Genomic DNA, 24,108 nt, shown 5'->3' with positions numbered 1-24,108 from the left:
GCTCTCATTCTTCTCAAGACTCCTTTTGTTTGAAGAGCGAGCCCCTGCTCACATCTGTGGAACAGATGAGCATAATACAAGACAGGTCACAATGAATGATATGGGCAGATAAATGTTTGATTGAGAAGGTTGAAAAGAACCCACGCAAACCACAAATCTATAGTGTTTTCATGTTCATAGTAGGCATTACGTCAAAGACAGCACTCAACAACAATCACACATCTAACAGTGCAGCAGTGAACTATTTCCCTGTATAATGACTGTACTGCTTTGAAAACTATGCCTACAAATTTATGTGAAAAACAGCCATTATATACACATTTGTGTGTACAAAATTTGGCCGTGGAAGTGTTTTCTTTGCCAGAAATCACCTTTATAGAATCTAATCAGGCTTTAACATGCATGAACACTGTCAAATCTCATCTGAGCCTTTCTATTGTCGGAATAAGGTATAAAATAAATCTAAAATGTTAAATAATTAATAATAATAATAATAAGCCTCTGCTGAATGCCTCAAGGGCCAGTTGCGCATAGATGTCTTAAGCCCACTTTTTCACTGGAGATCCCCAGAGAGCTGAAGTAGTTAGACTACATCTATAGGCCTGAGCTATGCCTGCGAACCCGCCAACAACTGCACTAAACAAATCATGTGTTTTAACATTGCACTGTCTGCGACCAGACACGGTGATATAATCCCTTCACAGAAACTTACCAAACCAAAGAGTTACTAAAAACTCCTCAGAGAACTTACAGATATTGACATAAGAACACATATAAACAGCAATTGCCTTAATTATATTTCCTATAGCCCCTGGGCTCACTTTAAGTTGGGGGTAATTTTGTGCATTTCTCTGTAGATAATTGCATTGCTTGCAGTAATTACGTTGCCATGATCACAAGTGGGATATGAAAAACACACATATCAAGCCAACAACAGATTAGACGATGCAGTGTTATTGCTACTGACTTGTAGGTACAGCCACCGGCTTAAACTCCTTGGGCTGTAACCATGACAATAACAATTGCCTACACAGTCTTACACAAATAGATCCTCCTCTGTTTGGAGTATACAGATTGCCCTGCAGAATCAACTGTTCAGGAACAGCCAGCCAAGTTTGATCTTCTTGCTGCTCTTCACAGACATCGTGTTGTCTGCATTACACCTGCTGAAGAAAGACTGAACCACAAAAATAAAACACCAACATACAGTATCTAACAAACATTAGATAATGTTATGTGATTATTTTAAACCACCAACACAGTCCAGACGACACAGTGTCATTGTTAGTTGTCTTGTTACTGGTAATCTAATCACAACTAAGTCAAAAAAGACATGTTGCATTTATTTTATAAAGACTCGAGCTGACAAAGAGGGCTTTTTTACATTCTTATTTTGTTCTGTTTTGTAACACAATAAACCTGAGGTCACTCAGTTACACTGCATAACATTCTTAGAAGTTGCTAATCATGGAATGACCTTCACTCATATTCACGTTTATGTTTCACAGTTGCACATACTTCAGTTTCTGTTGTCATAGTCTTTGTTAGGTCTGACAAAGAGGTCATTAAACTCTCAAACGTGCTTCAGTCTCATTGCTGTGCAATAAATATATTATTATTATTGTTATTATTGACTATTTAAAGGAAGATTGCCTGAAACAGTAATCCCTACATGCCTTAGTGAGATATCTGCATGTCTCTGTAAAGGCAGTTTGGAATCACAAACCTCTGAGTTTCTAAACAGTTACTGAAGTCCATTGCTACAGATGATATAATGTAGCAAGATTGACATCTAGTGGTTTGGTTTGAACAGTACAGAAGAAAAAGACGAACTGCCACTTTACTCAGTTCTTATCTTTGATTAAATATAGGGTAGAAGACACTACATATTAATATTTCAATCGACTCTTTCTTTTGTAAAGCCATATTAGGCAGTTAGAATGGAAACTAATTAAGATATTACAAGGACAAATTATGAATTTCTGCGGCAGATGTGTGAGATGATTATTTTGTCTTAATTTCCTAAAAAGGGCAGCAGCTCAACGAGATAAAGATCTTAAATTTGACTGCAATATGAGACATCTGGTGAACACCGAGAGAGAATTGTGTCACACTGCTCTTGGGAAACAAGTCCTTTGCATTTTCTGATTTGATTCTTAGATATTCTTAGATATAATTCTTAGATTCCTAAGTTGTAACTGTTGACATGTAAACTGGACGCATTTCACTAAACCAAACCTCATTTTTAAAAATCTGGACGTAGATCAGACTACAGCTTGGATGAAAGACATTTTCCACTCTCAGATAAAGTCAGCGGTTTCAGGAGCAGATGGGTCTGGACCAGAGCAGAGCTAACATAACAGATGACAGACGGTGGTCTCTGGAACCAGCCTCGCACATATGACAGCCTGACTTGCTGGTCTGATCTGGTCTATCCTGTGATATACTGTCCTCTGACATGAGCAAGAGCAGGTTACTAGGCTTCTGATTCTATTTGTATGTTAATAATAGTCACGTTAAATAATGTCACAGAAATTTGCCTAAATTCATGGCCACATTATCTCTTACTGCTTTGTTCCATTTTGTGACATAACACATTTAAACAGTAAGAATAGTTAAAGGTATAAGATTTATGTATATTAAGTTATAATAGACTACATTACCAATATAGCCTTCTGTTTTTATATAACATAACACTTATGTACCTGCATCTTACACTTTTCTCTGAAATGAGATGAAAATCTAACTCATAACATTGCAAAACACACTGTAGCATTTTACCACAAAATAAACAAATCAAAAGTTTTCCCTTTTCAATTTACAGGGATGTTTTTCTTCGCCAAGTTTACTCGCAGTGATTGAAAGTAGACACTACTCTCTTACGTTTGTATCCAAGTAGCCCGGCGTCCGCACACGCCAGGAGGCTGACCACGGAAACAACGTACAATACGTAGACCCTTTCTGATTGACGCAATGGCCTGACCAATAGAGCGCCCACTTTCTTGTTCCCACAGCCAATCATGTGTCCAATATTCGTACACATAATTTACGGCGCAATCACGGTAGGTTGAACCGACAGAGGTCCATAGAAATTTGACAGCTTCACAGGTGAGGCAAGCGTCCAGGGGCTGTTTCACTTTACATTTCAGTTTTTTTCTGGAACACTATTCACTGTGAGCCTGGGGTTGCCACAGTCAAAAAACAACCATTCGAAGTCAAATCATTCGGGCAGCATGAGCAAAAAGAAAAAGGACTGGAAGACTGAAAAAGGTAAGGCTTGTTTTGGGGGGAATGAGGCTATCATCCTCTCCATGGCAGACAGCATGAATTGTTACCATACCAGAAGATTGACAGCCACTCTTTCTGTCTTGTCCGTATTGCTGTGATACTACTTCATCTAGACTATTCGGTAATCTCATACGGTGACTGCACAGATGTTATATTGATGTTGCGTCTCTGTTTTGCAGCCGTAATGCATTTTTGACGTTGGCAACACCACAGTTCATATAGTACCTTTTGCCTGCTTATTAGCTTACATTTAAACCTCTCATTGATTTTTCCTGGGTCGATTTTTTGTGCCTGCTGAAGTACTCCTAAGCAGCATATCCAGCCTTTCACCTGAGTGATACACCAGCAGTAGCTCACTGAGTTGCAAACCACCTTCTCTACAACTAAATATTCTTGCAGTAAAACAGCATTTTTCAACGTAGTAAAACAAAGGGACGGAGTGAGTAACAGTTTAAAACGCAGTTATTTATAATTTATTTCGTTTTGTTCCGGACACGAAGTGAAAGGTGTGTATAATGCTAGTATGGAAACTTGTCCGTTTGGCTCCAGGTGCTTTTAGTCCCAGCGACATGCAGGACAGAGACCTGTTGTGCATCAACAGGCAAAGAGAAGCTTTAGCTCTATCTATAGTGTGGCTGTTATTTCATTTTTAACTTAATTAATGTCTGACACAGTAGAGTTTTTTTTTCCACAGTCGACGTTTCCGCCTGTAATGGCAGGTATAGCACAGGTGTGATTCATCACGTCATTTAGCTCCGTTCGTTTTATGCCACCTTACCCACTTATGTCTCTGAGTGAGAATGCACACCCGAATCGCTTTGAAACTATAGCACTAAATGGAACGCAGCCATCACTGATAGTATACACCTGTTGTCTATCTGCTATGACATGTCAGAATGTTTGTTAAAACACGAAGCAGTATTACCGGTAGTTTTTATCAGGTTGCATTGGCTGAAGTGGACTAGGGTCTTGGGACAGGATGTGGCCTCAGTTAATCACTGGCACAAGTATTATTTGTCATTATTGTTGAAATTGCTGTCGGTTAATTCATTTATTTGTTTATTTATTCAGTCACGACTGATCTTTTGGAACGTATGGGAAAATTCTTATAATGGTTATTAAAATTCTCTGAACTAAAGTAATAATTAATCTCAGCTGTCTGTCTCCTGTCTGAGCAGGTAGCAGCACAGAATGAACATCAAAGTAGATCAGATTTTTTTATATTCTGAGCATATACCCCCCTTGTTCAAATTGCTTTTAACAGGAGATCAAGGCAAGTCAAAATGCATAAGAAAAATTCTCAGTATACTCAGTATCATTATCATTATTTTTTTAAATAGTATTTTGACCTAGCATTAGTCTGTATAGGCTGGGTAAAATTGTAATGAAATAATAATTATAGCAATAAATGAAAGTAAAAACCAAGCTAAATTATTGTGAGCCCTGTTGGCACCTGCGGTTTTGCAAAATCAGCCTTAATTTCATATGGGTAAAAGCATGCAGAATTTTACTTGGATGCATGCTATTCTAAAGACCTTTCATAAACAAAATGAACTAAATCTTGAAACATAAAACAGCAATATAAATAGTAGTAGGAGATCATATGAAATGAGATATTATGTGTCAAACAGTCACATCTTATTCTGTTATATTATCACTAGAATTTGGTTTCAGGGATGTCTTGCAGCATTACAGTGACTGACCTTCTCATCCAGAACTCATCAAGTACAGTAAAATCACATGGGACTGAGCATCAGTGATGCTGCTGGTCCAGTACACAATCTGGTAGACAATCATATTTAAGAGGTCATGTTCTGAGCCCATCCTGCTCTCTTGGCATCTAAGCTAAGCTTTTGGGTTCTTCAGTGACTAAAAGTTCAACAGATTGATGATGTGCTTTAGCGTAGGCCAGAGAGCTTTGCTGTGTTCAACCTCAGAACAGCCTTTTTATTCATCCATGTAGAATAAAAGCAGCCTTGGGAATGACAGGAGTGGGCAAGAGAGGCAGAAAATTCGTAAGGGATGGAACAGATATCCCCCACTGCAGAAATACCTTTAATGTAAGGCTGACCAACTGTGGCATGTTGCCAAATGATGACAAGTGGAACTGTGTATTTCAGCCCCTACTGCCTCAATACAGGCTTTCATTTGTGCAAGAGGCAGTTCTCATAGCTCATAGTCCCTGTCAACAAAACGGTACAGTGTTGCTATGTTGTTGGGTATTACATGCTTATCATTAAATCCTTGACCTCAACTTTTTGCTGTAAAAAGAGTGTAATACAGTAAACTATTATTAGGCTGTTGTGTATTGTCATATCACCTCTGGTTTGCTTGAACTGTTACAGAGTGGATGTTTTAAGTGGCCAAAGTCCTCACTGTGTACACTGCTTATTTATGTGGTGAAGATTTCACAGTGAAGCATATAATTAGGATCAAGCTTGTTTTGCAGAACACCCCAGTGCTTTCTGAAGAAACAGTAGCAAGTTGAGGCTTTTTTTTGCAGTCAGTGCAGATGAACATGAGGACGCAAGCTGTGAGGACCAAAGAGTGATCCAGCAGCATTAAGGATAAACAGCAGCTGTGTGACGTACTGATGTCAGCCAAGTTTGAAAATAAGTTTCTTTATGAACAGTAGACGGATAACAGACAAAGTGTGCAGACTGTATGATTCAAGGTCTGCCATCTATTAATAATAAAATCACATAAGATTAAACGCAGTGGTAGAGCAGTGCAAACAGGCCAAACAGTTCAGAGTAGAGAGACATTGTGACATAGTGCAGTGGATTCCAGCTGCAAGCCACGGAGATACTTGCACATTTTCATTCAAGCCAATCCACACAAAACAGCCAGATTGACTAATTAACACACTCGCAACCAAAGAAGAGGGACTAATGAGTGAAATCAACTGGTGGTGTCTGACTGGGAGCGAGAAAATGCATTGTTTTGGGTCTCCGTGGAACACGACTGTTATAATAAGTGGAGCGGAACAGCGTCCAATCACAGTACTTGTGTTCAAACATTTGGGTGGCAAGCAGCGACCCGGCTGATGTGTATTTGAGCAAGATTCGGATTCCTTACCAGCTCCAGATTGCTGTATTGTCGCTGATCCTGCACATTGACCCTGCAAGCTAAAAGGATCTTAATGCACAAAGCAGGATCACATTGCTGAAGATAACATCATTAAGGATCACGTTTTTCATAAAATTTAGAGAGCCAGGGAGATGTGGAGCAGGAGAAACAAGGAGGACAGGCCTAATGATGATGATGACAGCTGAGTGGTGGAGGAGGAGTCTAGTTATAAACCAAACCTAAATTGGGACAAGACTTGTGACTGCTGCTAAGCACTAATGGTAGTGGTCAGTTAAAGTAAAGGAAGGGCACTGGGAGACAAATTGGTGTGAGATTAAGAGAAGAAAGAAACTGATTGTTCACATAACTGAGATTTAAGTGTAAAGTCTGTTTCTTACGCTGAATATGAATGTTAGACTTGTGTAGACTTGTTTTATTCTTCAGTAGGACTAGCTTTATTCTCTATAAATTTAATGTTGCTTTCTTCAACAGAGAGACTGCTCCGTCTAGATCGGGAGGATAGACGCAAGGAATATCGTCGTCAAGACTTTGTATCTCTGGACAAGATTCCATCCTGGAGAGAGGAAAACAGATGTAAGAGATACAATACATCAGATAGAGCACTTTAATTATGCACACATGTATTTTCCAGAATGCTGGTTCTTGCACAGTATTGATAGTTTATCTATTGAAAAGTTTATTGAAAGTTTATCTAATGTTGTAAAAATTAAAAAGCTCCTTTAACCTGATTTTTGATGATTGGGATCAGGTGATTTGGTAATGTTTGTTAAATGGTATAAAAATCTAACATGTCTTGTTGTTTTCCAAGCAAATATTGCTTGATAATTATTTGTAATTTGTAATATCTCAGAACATACCCTAAACCTTGCATATGTGAAATTAAATTAGAGGCAAGTGTTGTTGTAACAAAAAAAAAAAGAAAGGAAGAAAAATCAAAACCACAAGAACAAATCATAGCCTCTTAAAAGCAAGTTGTACCCATCTTAAAAACAATTATTGGCATTTTGTGCCATAATGGTGTTATGGTTCCATTCTTAAAAACAGTAATTCAACCTTTTAAATTCAAAATACAGGATCTTTGGCATTGAATTCTGCAGGATGTTTTGCCTCTTTATGCCTTTTAAATGGCATTTGGCAATAAGAATATAGTTGTCTTAACATATGAGTACTTTGACGTGTGCCTAATGCTATATGTAGGTCATTTATAGAAAAAAATGAGCAAATTAGACAATGTATGCAAACCAGAAACTCAAAATACCTTTAAAGTACACTGATATAAAACCCACACAGACTGCATTTCGTGTTTAGTGAATGGAGGTAGAATGGCAACAGGCTTTGTGTTTACAGATATCATGATATTCCGTAAAAAACACTTTTTTGTCCATTATTGAATACCGTAACTAAGGAACAGAAGGGCAGATTGTGACCACATTTCACATTTGGGCAGATGCTGAATTGGTGAAGCTTATCTTTGGTGTCCACCTTGAAACTGTGTTAACTGTATAGATCTACTTTCATACATGTCAATATAGTGATGTCTTCCATTTCACCAAGAACTACACTTATTACTTTTTTATTAAAATGCTGCAGTGTCTTTACTACATATGTTATGTGAGTCTGGACGGACATAGATGTAAACTGCAACTTTATGGGTTCATTCATTACAACCACAAGGTGACAATTCTAGTTTTACTATATGAAATAAGGAAGATATACAAATAACTACTGAAGAATATGTAAATTCAGAATTCAAATTTACAGTCCATTTAAAAACACTGCCTGGAGTCTTGATACTGCAATAAGTACAGTATATGTTTAATTGTATTTTTAATTAATTTTTAGAAAGTATTACTGCACAGAAAACTGGAATGATGGCTGGTATTTGCTAAGCGACACCTCTGTATGTTAATGTTTTTTGTTAATTATGCAGTGCATTAACGTTATTATCACTATTTTTTGTATTTCAGCCAATGAGAAAGAGGAAGGGAAAGAGCTGACAGGTGGAGGAGGGCTGAGTGATAAAGTATCCCTTTACAAAGGAGATATTACTCTCTTGGAGGTGGATGCCATAGTCAATGCTGGTAAGGATCTGCCTTTTGAGTTTTGGGAGCTGTTGGGTGGTATTTGCTGCATGAAAGCAGTTCAGCTATTTAATTGTCCTTGGCTGCCCTCTACTGTTAAGATACAGAAAGTGCTGGTTCTTGGGGCATTGCACAAGTGATGGATGTGTTTGAGGCGATTGTTAAACTGGTCATCTGTTCTTATTGAACTTATTGAACTTCTTATAGGCTGAAATACCATGAGTGCTTAGATTATATTCTGACTCTGTCTCACTTAACTTTTAAAGTTACTTGCAGTTGCGCAGTTTGTTTTAACCTTCTGCCAGTGAAACACAAGGTTAATGAAGGAGGGCATTAATGTGGTGTGTGTGCCGTGGTGATTAGTGATCACTTATCTAGTGTTGCTGATTAATTGGTAAAGATTTGTTAGAGTGGGTAAAAGAGAGGACCTTGAATAAGGGAGGGTTAACAGAAATGCCTTTTTCAGAGATTTGTACGGCTGTTATATAATTTTCTGCAGTCACTACCTACACATAGTCAGAGGTCCTAAAAGATTGCTTTACCTGTTGCCTCTGCAGCTGATGCTCTGACCCATTTTACCGTTATAGAGTTGATAGGCCCACACTATAGCTGTACGGCAGCAGCATACTGTATAAATGATCTACGTTCTGCAGTTGTGTTTCATAACTTTTCCTTCTGCAGTATTTCCAAATGCATACCGACACACACACACACACACACACACACACTACAGTCTACTAAGCAGTGTGCATCTTGTGTGAAATTAATACTCTGTAATTTATGCGAGATTAATAGATGTGAAAAACAGACTGCTCAGTTGGATGAGGCTAATGAATTTAATCTATTATGTAAATACCCATCCTGTTGACGATAAGGTGACATGACATTCTGAATTATTGTCAGCATCATGTAAAAGAAAAAGACACAATTTAGAGCACTAACAAACACCTGAAACACACTTAAATGCCATGGCAGTTGTCTTGCTTTATCAAAAATGTTGACCTTTACAAATGCCGCACTTGTAGCTGATATTATACAGGTCAAGTAATATGTTGTTTGCACCGAGTTTTGTGATAATTGCCACATCTCTGCATTGCATTAATTCTTTGCCGATGGAGATTAAGTTCGAATTTGTCTTTTATTTATGGCCTCATTGTATGTGTTCCTGTTAGTTCGACAGACATGAAGCCCCATTTATATTTCCAATCTATTTGCAGTCAATATCTTAAACAAATTGAGATTAAGGCCACAGAGAAGGTGAGCAGTGTTTCTATTAAGTGACTATAGCAGCAGCACATATGAGAATGGAGGAGAGTTTCAGGAGGGAATATTGCATGCTTTTGTTTTAAACTGTTCAATACTGTTGTAGCAAAGGCAGGCAGTTTACTTGAGCAGTTAATGCTGCCAGACGTCCGGATTCTGGTTGAGCTACATGTTGGCCAGGAGGCAATTCATTCTGTTTAGCAGGCTGTCAGAGGGTCTGAAAGGTTGAAGGAATTGCTAAAACCTTTTTTATAATTTTCTATTCTATTCATACTGCAGGACCAGTAGTCTTGGTACTGGTGGTTGGACAAATAGCAGTGCAGTTTGCTGTCCAGCTCTGCTCAACAAGAGTAGTACCCTGTGAATGTAAATTTTAATGTGAATGGAATGTTCCAGGCTGTGGTATTTTTTGTTGTTGCTTCTGTTAGTGGTAACAAAAGTGTTTTTTTTTTTTTTTTACAGTATGCCATTGTGTTGTATAAATAATGGTCGCAAGTTATTTATTACTTGAATAAGCTGGACATGGTCTGGCTATAGTGGCTCTTTTCCAGATTTTGGTGAATAACACAGTTTTGAGCATGTGAACAAACATAGTGGATGTCGGGCGACATACACTGATAAGATCTTTGGATAGTTTGCTCAACTTCTTGCCTTTCATCTCTTTACTGCTTCCAATCTCTTGCATGCAGTACTTCCATTTTCCCATGGTGTTTTTCATTAAGGCTTGGCACCAGCAGACTGTCTTCAGTTAAGTGTGGGACTTTTTGAGCACTGTGAAAATATTAGTCCGAAGGTTAGCAAACTGTCAGAATGTCTTTTTTCCTCACGAGTCAAATGTGAAATGCAGGGATTTTCATTAAGAAAATGTTATCACTAAATGTGAAAGTTATTGTGTGAAATGTATGGAAACGTGAAGGAAGGAATACATTTCCGTTCTTTACATACTTAGGCTTCTTCTTCTTCTTTTTGTGTTTGGTGGACATGAATAGAATACAACTCCAGCAGCAGGTTGTCTAACCATGTGGTGGACTACCTGCCCCCAGAGTTCTGACTGTTTGTTTCTGCAGTTGAAATGGACAATTCAGTATAATGATATAATATTGACACTGTAATGTGAGATGGAATATTGAAATGTCGATCATTACATACAGTATTATGACACAGCTGTAGGGAATGAACAAAATGACTCCAAAATGTCAGTGTTTCTCAAGGTAAGTAAGACTGCAGTGTTTGAGACGTGTTTGCAGCTGATGTGTGTTTTATAAAATGATGAATGTTTTCTATAAGCCAAAAGCACATTGAAAATTTGTGCAACAAGGCTTTGTCATGACAGCAGCAATATGTGGCTTGCAAAGGAGAAATGGCGGTAATTTCAGTGAACATGGGCCAGCTTGGTACTGCTGTTACGGTGGCTGCCTATGGCTTTTAGAGAGTGTCAAGTTGCTTTATGTCCTCCATTAAAGTTTAATTATTAGGCTCATTGAGTTTTTAATTCTTCCCTAATTCTGTTTGGATGGAGCTTGGACAGGAGGTGTTCAAACTGTCACCTGGATGAGAGACTGGAAAGAGCGGGACAGAAGGAGCTTTGGTGACAATCGGTAAACTGCGTGTGTGAAGCACAGGATGACCATATTATGACGTGGTGGGCTGCTCTGTAGCGTCCAGCCCCAACAGTGGCCCCAGCCCAGGCTAGTTTTTTAGTCTGCATAAAATGCTTTTAGACCCCTTCTTATGTGATCCTCTTCTTACTATTTTAACAGGATGAAGGCAACAGGGAGCCTTATGTATGACTTATCCCTTAATAGTGGATCTCATGTTTTACTCAGTGCACTGTCTCAATTGTATTTTAGGTCCAAACAGGGCTGACTGCTTTGTCCTGGGTATTCATTCTCCAAATCCCTGAGTTTTCTCTTTGTGTAATGTCTGTAGAGTGTTCACTATGCAAATGATGACATTTTGCTGCTCTTTAATTTAGACAAATACCCAACAATGTCTCCGATCCGCTAGTAGTGAATAGAAAAAAAAGGGATGGCCTGCAAATGTACACTGATTAATTAACAAGCTCTACAGTGGCATGTTAGGTGGTTATATAAGTATAAATATGGGCGTGGTTTCCATTTTTCAAACACTCTGGCATAACAAAGACCCAAGTGGGATCGAAACATTGTCTTTATTGAACTTCAGTGGCATGGAGTAATCATGCAAGCGTTATACTTTTTTCATTCATACTGTTCTCCCGAAAGCCTTGCACCTATGTGATGTACGTAGAACTGCTCTTCTTCACTCCTGATCCTCTAGCAGCCCATGTCTTTGGGATATATCTTTGGATTGTAATCAGACAATGACAGATGGAAAGAGGACGCTATCACAGTTAATCAAGGCATGCTTCACAGAAAATTGCAGGGTTCACTAAAAGTTGAAAGGATTCTCAAACTGGGTTTTAAATTTAATGCATGTCATTACAGTTTCTTTTACATGGCAAACACAAGATAATGTCTTTCATTTTTCTCCTTGTCTTTGTGCATGGAGTTCATGCGAGAGTCACCATCCCTTTCAGACGAGAATGAGGTCGTAAAGATAGCAGTGCAAAGTGGAGAGGACTTCTCCTATCATGATGACTGTGATAATTATGCACAGGGGTTGACTCCTAATCCATTACCTGCTGTAAACCTTTCCCATCTTTCTATATTAGATCATTTTTTACAGGAGCCAATTTAGTGTGCACTGGGAATCTGGTTATGAATGCTATAAAAAGCTGACGGGGTTGAGACGAGTGTGAGGAAGGCTATTGGTATTCAGTTGTATGGAGCTGCTCGTATTGCAGTCATCACAGGTTTGATGAGAGCGGTGACCCTCAGAGGGCAGGATGCTGTGATCCTGTAGAGATTGACTTTTACAAGTTTTTTGATATGCAGTCGATTCAGACATTGTTTGCCTGCAGGCTTGCTCGGCACACATTGTTTACCTTCATGGCTCATGCATAATGTACAGTGTAGAAGGCTATATGCCCCGATCTAGACTGATCTTGGCTGAATAGAATACAATATTATACTATGGACAGAGCAATTTAACATGTAGCTTTAAAACTGTTTTTTTCTATTGTAGATAATGTTATTCATTTGTATTAAATCCTGATCAAATTATTAGTCAGTTGAGTGTCTCGAGCGTACCCGTGTGTTATACCAGGAGAGAATTAAAGAAAACAAAATTGGCTTCTAAATCACATTTTTAAATTTTATTATCATAATTGGGTGTTATTGCTGTAAGCATCCTTATTAGCCATGGAATTCTTTGTTATTATTATTATTTCATTGAATTTTTTTGGACCTTAACAATTTTTTTAGCATCTTAAAACCATTTACATATCAAAACAGCTCAATTAGGACATTATCACTGTCATTCAGATTTTTGATTATCTTTCAAAATTTTCAAAATATCAACTCTCAAATCCCATCAAAACTTTTCAAAATACTCAACTTTCTTTGAAGCTACATTGCAATGAAAGTCAACGAGAAAAGCATTCAAACCCACTCATCTTCTACCTCTTATTATTCAGTGAGACATTCATGTAGAAACGTAAAACCTTTCGCAAAACTTTCACTTTCACATGTCAGTTCAGTTATTTTATATCATTCGTAGTTTTCACAGAGTTCGTGTTCAGGTTTCATTCCATTTTCAGCACTTCTCAGATTTTAACTGTGTATTGTGTATGTATGATCAGAGCTAGAGTGGGTGGAGAGGCTGAGAAATTAACTAAAAATCCACTTTTTAACTCACCCCATGGCTACAATTCTCACTCCACGTACGCACTAATTACATCAAGACGTAGTAAAATTTGTGTTGGTTCTATCCATGTAACTTTTCATGACCTCACAGTTTTGGCTCAGGGATGCTTTGAGTTAGAGGTATGCCAGCCAACTGCCTCATAAGCTTCCATTTTATTGAGACTGTTTTGTTTTTTTTTTGGCCAAAAGGAGACGTTGCTTGTTTTTTAACTCCTTCAAGTGGTGACATTTTTAAATTCAAATTTTAGGTGCAGGCTTTAGCAACTTGTGAGCATTCTCACTCCAAAATAATATCAACGATGAGACCTATGGTTCTGGCTTAATCTTGTGTTGTTCAGAGGGCACAATCAACATGATTCTCGCTCTCTGACCCAGCTGACCACAAAAAAAAAAAACGTGAGCATCACCATGGCAACCACTATCTATACTGGAAAAATAGCTGATTGAGATATTTAATCCTGTGTGAGAATCACTGAGCAACACACACACACACACACACACACACACACACACACACACACACACACACACACACAAGCCCTCTGTCTCTCTGTCTCTTTTTCTGTCATTCTGTCTATCCTGTTAACGAACATTAATAATTCTAAAATATTCAAAATCTCTACAACATACGTTATTTTCTGAATTTTAGCCGTTAGCCTCATCCAGTTGAGCATAAACTTTTCAACAAATATTCAACATCATTCATACATTATTGCTATTCATTAGCCTTTCAAGGCAGCAATTCAGTCTAGCGTAAGCTTTTCAAGAAACATTACACTATTCTACATCTTTCATATCTTATTTGTATTGTTCAACCAGCACTTCAGATTAGCACAAGTTCTTCCACAGAGGCAGCATTTGCACCTGCAATTTCTTCAGAAATTGCATTCTCTGGTTACCTTATATTATCCTATTAATTGAACTGAACTTCTTTTCAGTCTGTAATTATTGGTATAAATGAAACCACAAGAACACATGGATTATGTTATTAGCTAGTTTGAGGCAAATGTTTTAAGAAGAAAAACAAAAGAAACAAAAATATTAAAAACAAAAACTACTACAAGCAAGCAAATCCCCAACAAAGAGGTGCATATTATGGGCTACAAATTCTTTTTGCGTCTCTGAGTGTTACTTTCTTTTAAGGGTTAGGTAAGTACATGGTGGTTGTGGTTCATCCTTTTCTGCTTATTGAAAACCTCAGTCGTTGTGACCGCACAGGAACAGTACAGTACAATGGTGTGTAATGTCCAGAGAATATTATATGCTTCTCGGAGTCACAACGTCTTAATGGAGAGCACTGCCTTATTTATTAGGGAATGACTCTCTGAGTGCTCTGGTAATATTTTAGCCAGCAAAGCAGAAGGCTTTCCAGAATGAAAAGTAGATGTGGCAGTCTTATTCTCTCTATCTCTCTGAGCTCATGGTCTGTAGACTCTAAACAGACAGACTTTTCGTTGTCATGCTCCCCAACTTAAGGTTATTTAAAGGTTTTGTTGTAATATATGATAACATGTTCTCCTATTCTGCTTTGTGAATGCCAATACACTCGTGTGAAATGTATTTACTATCCAAATCTTTATTTTACTGCATCTATTTAAAATGTTGTTGGGGCACTACATCACGGAATGGAGATTTTTTTTTGCTGTTACTGAATAAGTTGTCTCAATAATATGCTCATACAGACTAGATTGTGGCATAGCATGCCAATGTATGGTGTTATATTTACTTTTTTATTTTTATATTTCTCAAATGATTGATAAAGCCTTTCACTTTTTTGGTTTGGTTTTCCTTCTGTTCAGGTACCTCGTAAGTGCAGATTCCTCATTAGATTTTCTATCAGACCATGGATTTGCTGCATAACACGCGCAGCCCCTGGAGACCCTGGCTCAGTGGGTTTATCTGTCTCTCTACAGATTCTCACCCTGTGCCATAACCTCCCTGAGAGATGCAGCCATGCTCCCAGCAATATGTCTGCAATTCAGGGTGTCTCACTCTCTGTGCTTCTTCACTCTGCTGCCTGTATGCAAGCACACAATGACACTTACCCTTAGACAGACACATGCAGTACATTAGAAACCATGGCAGAAGACTGGTAACTTCTTGAGCAAACTTGTGATTGTTGCACTGTCACACCAAGAATGAAAATCAATGCCCCTAGCTGAAAGAACTTGCTGCTCTGTTGAACAGTGAAATGACTCTGGTGAATGGGTTGCACTGGGTCCTGTACTAAAAGGTCCAGTTAATCGCATCAGCTCTGAGAGAGATACAGCACAAGTTCAGGGTTTTCCCTGCCATCAAAGTGTAAATGTGAACTGATTTTGACTCACTGTTTTTTTTCACTTTGTGAACAGCCTTGCTGCTTGCCTCAGTGTTTGGTCAATGTCACTGCTGTTTACCTAATCTTCTGTGGCCTATGAAGTGCCAGCATGGCCAGATAGAAATAATTTTTCACGAGGTGTGGCTAATGGAAAGTAATCATGGGAATCTGTGCTGTCACTGTGTATCTGGCCAGCACTTAGAGAAATGTCTCTCATTTCTTGGACTGCTAATGGTCTATGACCGTATTGAGTGTTTGGGGGAATGAGCCTCACCTTCCTTCCCACTTCCCAATTGCACATTTTGTGACCCAGCCCACACCTTCTTTTCTCTCTTTAACACAAACACTCACACTTGAAAACACAAACACCACACACGTGACCACACAAAGTGATGTTTAGGCAATGAAACTGACTCTGCCTCTTTGGAGACAGTTGCCAGGACTCACAAAGACGTCCAGCATTCAGGTCAGGTCCTCATTTGTCCCCCTGTGTACAGACAACTTAAGCCACTGTTTGTATCCCTATTTTTCTACCTATTCCCTTCCTCTCACTTCTGTTCCATTAACCCCCTCCCTGTCCTGAGGTCAACGTTTGAAATCATGCTACCTTATGCTGCACACACACCTGATCTCATCCTTCCAGCTTGTTAGAGAGAGGCTATTCAGGTGGGACTATGGGGAAAGAGTCACTCACCACCTTCTGTTTCTCTTTTCCTTTGTCCCTCATAAATGAGGATCTCTGATAATAGTAAAAACTATAGTCAATTTCTAGAGTGTAGAGGGATAAATATATGGTTAAAAGCAAATATGGGCATTCTCTCTGTTCGTTAAGAAAATTTTACTTCATAGGTATTTTAGTGGTTTAAGGGTGGTCATGAAAAAAAGCTTCTTTTAGAAAAGCAAAACAATATAGTGGAGAGGATATCTCAAAATGATGGTTGCAAAATGACTCACGTTCTACCATTTACACATGAAGGATGAGTGTGTGTGTGGTGGGAGTAGATAAACAAAATCTTTGTAGAACTGTAAAGCAGGTAACACATTAATTTAACAGGTGACAAAGCAGGCAGAGCAAACTAACAAATGAATGGGGCTCATAAAGCTCATGTATCTGATGACCTGTAGGGGACGCTGTGGCTCCACCTAAGTATCACTGACGTCTCTGATAACAGAGTTAAGTTTGTGAAGTGGGATGACTGGGCTGGTTCTGCATTTCAGATGGACAAATTTCTTTATTTCTGCTTCCCCTTCACAGATGTTTCTTTAGAGCCTTTCAAGGTGAAAACTGGAAATTTTAAGGCATCCTAAGGATTTTCAGCATCTGCTTCTCCAGTTGTCTCGAGAAATGTTCAACGTTGTGCTGTTTTTGAAAATTGAAACACAATTTTGGAACAAAATGAAAAAGCCTTAAAGAAGCAGAGATGCTGATTTTGGAGCTCAGTATACAGATTGAGATGTTTCACTCTAAGCATAAGCATAGAATCCGTCTGATTGTGCTTCTTTTTTAGTTCTGATGGAGATGTAGAGATACAGCATGTGTGCAGTTGTATTCACAGAGAGGGAGTGAGCTCTTTGATCTGTGAGAGCATGTGGGGAGATGCTGGCTGAGACTCTTTACTAGCAGAGTGAGGTACAGATGAAATGAAAGGGTTGAAGAATTCAACCAATGACTGCTGACTGTTTTCCAGCATAATCCCCAGGCAGTGTGTCCTGCATGGTCACCTGCAGGCGATTCACTGGTTTTCACAACACCCCACTTTGAACGCCAGTTCGCTCTCCCCACCCCAACCCCCATGTTTTCCTTAGTTCCCTCAGTTTAGTTTCAGTTTTTTTCAGTTAATCTCTAGTCCTGCGAATACTGTAAACCTTTGCGGAAACAAGCAAATGCAAGGCAGGTACATCAAGAGCCCAGAAAAGTGTGCATGTTAGCAGAAATTTTGATGAGGTGCCTGCAGTAGCAAGGTTTTCTGTAATGGCCTCTTATGTATATTGGCTGGGTAGCGGGAATGGCGTAGTTAATGAGTGACATAATGTTACAAGTGAGAAAAGGAATATAAAGCACACATTTTGTGGAGGATATTTTCTTTGAAGGGTGGAATTTTTCTTTCACCAGACATACCATTTGATAATTTAATACTTGAGCTTCACAGTCCCCAATCACTTCAGAGGGGACGCAGTGGTTAAAACAGAATATATAGCTGTGTTGTCGCAGAAATAAAATAATCCAGTGCAGAGTTACTGTGACTAAGCCTCCATCAAAATTTCACCTAGAACATGAGTGCTTAATGGATATAGGAAATTGTGTCTTCCCCACTATTTCTCTGTTTGCTAAACAGAAGTATCTCCCCATATCAGAGGGCCTCCAAGCAACTGAAATGAAAGACTGTGATGTTTGCTGAGTAGCTTTAAATGAGAATACAATTCTTATAACCTGAGGCAATTCATTCAATATTTGTGAGCATGTACAAGTTTCTCTCAAAGCTGAGGAACCAGAGGCCGTGTTCATAAAAATAGCTCTCAACTGCCCGTTTTGAACGCCTTTTAAAATAACTGATGTTTCTCTCCTAGTTTTAAAAGTTTCACAAGGTTTGCCTCTAATTAAGCAATTGGGGGTAATTAAAAGAGGCAGCAGTGTAACAATCCCGATGCTCAGACGCTTTCAGTTGATGTGGTTAACTGCAGAGAATTATGCCAATGTGGCAGTATTAGTTTTCTCCAATCCAAGATTTCAATATCCATAAATCTAAATTAAGCAACATTTTTTTTCTTTATTTTCTTTCATTATTTTCAGACTTAATTAAGGAGTTCACAGCGCAGAGTTCATCTGAACTATATATCTTTTTGTTACAAGTAATTTTGTTGTTTAACCTGTGATTTGGTTTTCTTTCTAGAATGTTTTCAAAACCATATTCTTGAGTTTGTTTATTTTTTAAATTTTACAGTATTTTATGCATTTTACTTACTGTCCCAATGTTGTAAGATAAACAGGTAAAAAAAAAAAAAAAAAATCTGTGGGAAAGAAGATGCCCTTGACAGTATATTTTGAAAAGCCAATAAATTGTAAGTTGGTGAGGTAAAAATAGCCATTAAATTAGATGACCATTAAATAATATTACCACACACAAAATAATGCTTTATAATTATAGCTATTTCAATATTTGTGTTTTTATTTACATTATTCTATTACATTTTATTATATTATCATCATATGCTGCCTTGTTTGCCAAACACAAGGGTTGTATTTTTAAACATTAAAACTCATAAAAGTTAGACAGTATACCTATTTTTAACCTTGGAATAAATATTAAACATGACTAACTGTCTGCACTTTGACTTAATATGATGTCAAACAGCCATCTGTTAAAATTGTGAAGCCCATTGTGTCAGAGAAAATATTTTTAGACTGTTTTATAGCCAAATTATGTTTTATGACAGCACTAGCAGCACAGAACCACAAAACATAGACATTATGCTTGAAAATCACCCTAAGGTACTATCAGAGAGACCTTTTCCATCTTCTATAATGAACCTGGTTCATAAGAGAACCTTTTCTGGAGTTTACCTTTAGAAAAGAGTTGAAGCAAAATCAAAGAAACATAATTTTTGAAGCCTAAGAAAATTACAAATGTGAGAAGAAATTTTGTTAGTTGACAATCGCCAAAGAGTCCAAACCTTAGTGGCCCTGTCCTTGAAACACTCTCCTGAATGCTCACTAATATAAATTAGGCTGTCCTAAAGAGAACAGGCTGACAGTTGGTGGTTTATATAAGCACTTGTTTAATAGAGATTTAAGAAATAAAAAGTAATCTTACTTTCTCTGTGTCAAAGCATGCAGTTATATGTTTTGGTGTTGAAGAAGTGGTATGATACAGTATACCATTATGATCAACCGACCAGTCATGCTGTTTTAATTGAACATGCTTTATCTTTTGTACAATCATGAGGATACTAGGCAATACTCTTCTGGCAAATCCACTGAGCTCCAGGATTCAGTCGCAGCTTTCGGGAGCTACGTAGCTGCACAGTTGTTACCCTCATGTATGGTAATGAAGCACTGACTGGACATTCTGATGAAATGGATTTCCCTTCTGTTGACACAAGTGATTGTGTGGTTACTGTAGGGCTTAGGGAATGTGGACTCATTATAGACAAAGACCTTTGTGCAGTGGAACAGTAATAGAAATGTAGCTAGGTTCTGTTGGCTATGATGAACACTAAGCTTTATGTGAAATGTCTGGGAGATATGAGTCTATTAGGCATGATGGAGTTATTATTTTCAATGGTCTTACAGCTTACAAGCCAATGTTTGATGTAACTACTCGGCAAACAATGAGTACTAATGAACTCCATCAGTTTTTAGGAAAGCAGAACCCATTTGTGCTCATTTGTGACAAAATGATCTCAGCACTGTTTATTGCAGTCTTTGTTGGTACTGTATACGGAAGGATTTTATTTCTTCAGTTGGTCATTTCAGACGCTTATTAGGGTAATGAGCCATTGCATACTGAGAATGTTCAAGCAGATGACTTGACATTTGATATTAACAAACTCTGCAGAAGACCAATGTGATTTTTAGTTTGACCAAAGAAGCTCAGATCAAATTCTATTGCAATAACAGGGATGGGAGGAAATTTCTTCATGATGAGAGGAGACTGAACAGAGAACTTCTGCCTTGATTGTCAGTGAGTGCAGAGGTGGTTAATGCAGCAGGGTTCACAGGGTTGCTGATATAGAGTAGTTATAGACAAGCTGATGATTTGTTGTGGTGTACTGGGGGAGAGCAGTGAGACCTGATTCGAAGGTAGTGGGACCTCAAACACACTGCATTTGTTTAACCTTGCTCAGCTGTGGAGCTATAATGGGATGATAGCTTCTGCCATTAGCATGATGAAATGAACAAATAAGTGACTTTAGTGAAACCCACTCATGTAAGGGGCTGCAATTTGATTGGCCTTTGATGCTTCACTTGGCTATGGAAACAATTTAATCTCTCTAATAGAATCTTTGTCCCTCTCCCATGCCCAAACAAATCAGATTAAGGTTTCCAATAAGGTGAAGACTACCCAGTCTTTGTGATGGAACAGGATTCCCAATACATTTGGGTTTGAGGTTAGGGGCTGGAAAACTCCTTCAACACAGAGCTGTTCAGTTGTGCTAATCTTGCTTTATTCGTTTTATTTAGCTGGGGTTAAGATTGTGGATTTCTTTTTTATTTTGCTATTTTAAAAGGACATCAATAGCATGTTGTGTACCATATTAAGTTATGGAGAAAATTATAGTTATACAGGTAGAATGAAAGCTAGATTGAAAGTCAGACAGAACAGTGTACATAAAACATGCAGTAGATTTATACCCAGATAAACTGAGGCATATTACCTTGTCTGCAGAGCAGTTAACTCTCCCTGTACCAAAAGCTATATCTAGGTTACAGCATTATTGTGTTGTGCTTCAGCATGATGGTGAAGCTAATTATATCTCGAGTGACTGAAACTCAGGCTGTTGTAAATAGTCAGCTCCTAAGCAGCTTCCACACAACCCTGTCTTTGATATGAGCACTAAGGAAGTGATCCTTCATCCTCCTTTTCTTTCCTCTCCTGCCAGGTGTTGATTGATTTGTAAGAACACAGCTTACTGTGGATGAACGTGGATGTGGAAAGCGCAAAGGAGAAAATCTTATGTTTCTTAGCCTAATTTTTTTGGTCATGGGTTCTGCCACTTAAACAAACATGAAGACAAGGTGCAGAGCCACTTTATATTAATAGGTAATCTTTGAGAAGCTGCCAGATGAGTGTAGATAATAGGAAGGAAGAGAAATAGAAAGATATGACAGGGAGGAGACTTAGAGGAGGATGTTGTGTACTCCCAGCAGATTTAATTTCCCATGTTCCCTGGATAATCAGGCACCACATGGCCATCCTCCAGCCACCACTGTCCCCCAGAGGCTATGTGGCGTTGTTGATAAAACACATTACATTTGATAGGTGCATTTATCATATCATGTCTTGACAAGTGGTGGAAAAGATGAAACAATTTGGTTCCTTACTGTACTGTTAACTTGACTTGAGAAACTTTTGCCAGCGGACAGGATATCTGGACTCCACTATACCACTGAATTTGTCCTGTGGTATGTGGCACGCTAGGAGCAGATCCTAAAAGTCCTGTAAGTTGTGAGTTTGGGGCCTCCATCGATTGCTCTTGTTGTTTAGTGCATCCCGCAGACGCGTGATCAGATTGAGATCTATGGAATATGGAGGCCAAGTCAACCCATAGCAATTCACAATTCACTGTGTATTCTGACACCTTTCTATCACAGCCAGCTTGACCTCAGCAATTTGTGCTACCAAAAGATTTGCTCATCTTTCCTACCCCACTTGTGCTCTTTTTCACAGTATTCTTAACTAGCACAAGTATGGAGGGCAGAGTGATCTACTGGCATCGGAAAACTGTTCAGTTGTGGCTAAAATGCATTGTTGTCAAGCCTAAAATGACAAAGCTGCATTATTATTTTGGCACTTAACGTCATGATGTAGGCTGTTGCCTCTTCAGTGAACGTTTTATTGGATCTTTGCTCTAATGAGCCTCCTTGTTTGTCTCTGCTGTTTTAAGTGTGACTTTATTGTTTCTGTCTGTTCACCGTATATTGGGAGTTGGAGGGTTGAGCGGGTGACAAATGGACTCCTGTATAAAAGGATGGAATGAATTGTAAAGCATTCGTTGTCTAATTGTTCATTCAATCATTTTTTGAATTGAATGTGAGTGTGATTGTGATTAATTCTAATTTTTGTGAGGTACAACAAGATACATTTATTGCTGGCACTCTTTCAATATTTATAGCTGTAGGTTAGGGCACTGGCATTTAATTAGTTAGTCATCACTGCATTCACAATTCACACTGCACCAAAATGTAATTCTACTAATACTTCAAAAACAACTTGCAGTTTATATCTGGGGGAGTATATCACAACCTTTCAACCATTTCATGTGTTCACAACAAAAAACAATTACTTCACCTCCCCTGTAAAATATTATATTTTACTGCTCTTTGTAGTCATTGTTAAACTCATTCATTGTAATCTCACTGTACCTTCTGAAGTACTCATGAATTTCAAATTGAAATATAACCACTGAAATAATTCAGATGACATATTTAGGAGAGTCCAACCTTTGAGCTTGAATATTGCAAAATACTAATGCTGACATCTTCATTCATTCTCTTTCTCAGTCCTTCTTGAGTTGGTCCTCTCTCACAGATCTACTCCCACTGAAAGTCTTTCCAACACATGAGGCAAACTTAGGAGTGAGGACATTTTTGTAAAATGAGGACATTTTGACTGGTCTTCAGTTTCACACCAAGGGCTGGGTTACGGTTGAAACTTGGTTTAAGGGGTTATGTTAGAATTGGTATTGGGGTTATAGTAAGGGTTTGTGTTAGGTATTTAGTTGTGATGATTAAGGTTAGGGTGAGGGGCAGGGGAATGTGTTGTGTCAGTGAGGGCCCTCACAAATATAGACTAGGAGGTGACTCTTTGACACAAGCGTTTTTTCTTTTTTGCTGAACTGCATTATATTGTTTAGATTTAGTATAAACTGCATTTTTTTGGATTTGGATAGACTGTCTAGAATACGTGAACAGATAAATCACACAATATCTGATTGCAGTGCAGAATTGGCAGGGTAATGTGGACATAGGAATGTAGGATAATTGTTTGTGTAAATGTGTTTTACATGACATGGTAACACTGGGATGTTCATGGGGTAAAGTCCTGAAAACAGCTACACAGTGATTTCCATTCAGATGACAACTCAATTAACTGTGGGCCAATTAATGCTGCTTCTGCTGCTGAAATTAGAGAAGAGGCACGTCAGAATGGGCCGGCAGGATGGAGAGAGAAGCAGAAGGTCTGGCAGTATTTAATTGATGAATTTTTAAATCATGATGCTTTGTCCACTGATTCTTTGAAAACAGGAACTGTTGAGAGAATAGCAAAGAGTGGAAAATACAAAGTGAGGTCAAAATGTCTGTAATATGGAAGGTGTGGCTTTGCATTTGGAAAATCTCAAAACATAAAGTCTGTCCCAACCAGCTCCTACATTTTGGGGTGCATTCAGAACAGATGGACCTCTGTTTTTCTTGAATTCATACTATAGAGCTGACTGACAGCATAATGGAAAGATGTATTAGATTAACATAACTTTTTTTTGTAAGTTTACCTCATGCAGTCTATGCTTTACTTGTATGCAAGGTGTGTGTGAAGGAGCAACAGTTTGCCTGAGGCAGCTTCTA

General features: G+C 38.4%; 1 protein-coding gene across 6 annotated transcripts in view; it reads left to right on the top strand.

Moving 5' to 3' along the window:
- Positions 1-3,057: 3,057 nt before the first annotated feature.
- Positions 3,058-24,108, top strand: part of macrod2 (mono-ADP ribosylhydrolase 2) — a 393,930-nt gene continuing 372,879 nt past the window's right edge. For 4 of the 6 annotated variants that reach the window (XM_046402693.1, XM_046402694.1, XM_046402690.1 and 1 more), the window contains exons 1-3: positions 3,059-3,270; positions 6,850-6,951; positions 8,346-8,459. In XM_046402693.1, the coding sequence (XP_046258649.1) occupies positions 3,234-3,270; positions 6,850-6,951; positions 8,346-8,459 (253 nt within the window). In that variant the 5' untranslated portion in view covers positions 3,059-3,233. Of the gene's footprint in view, positions 3,271-6,849; positions 6,952-8,345; positions 8,460-24,108 lie in introns of all 6 variants that reach the window. The other 2 variants (XM_046402692.1, XM_046402691.1) reach the window with 1 other exon arrangement.

Source organism: Scatophagus argus, chromosome 10, assembly GCF_020382885.2.
Source record: "Scatophagus argus isolate fScaArg1 chromosome 10, fScaArg1.pri, whole genome shotgun sequence".
NCBI classification, from domain to species: Eukaryota; Metazoa; Chordata; class Actinopteri; family Scatophagidae; genus Scatophagus; species Scatophagus argus.
The sequence above is the reverse complement of the archived record's forward strand: the minus strand, read 5'-3'. Positions and strand labels throughout refer to the sequence as shown.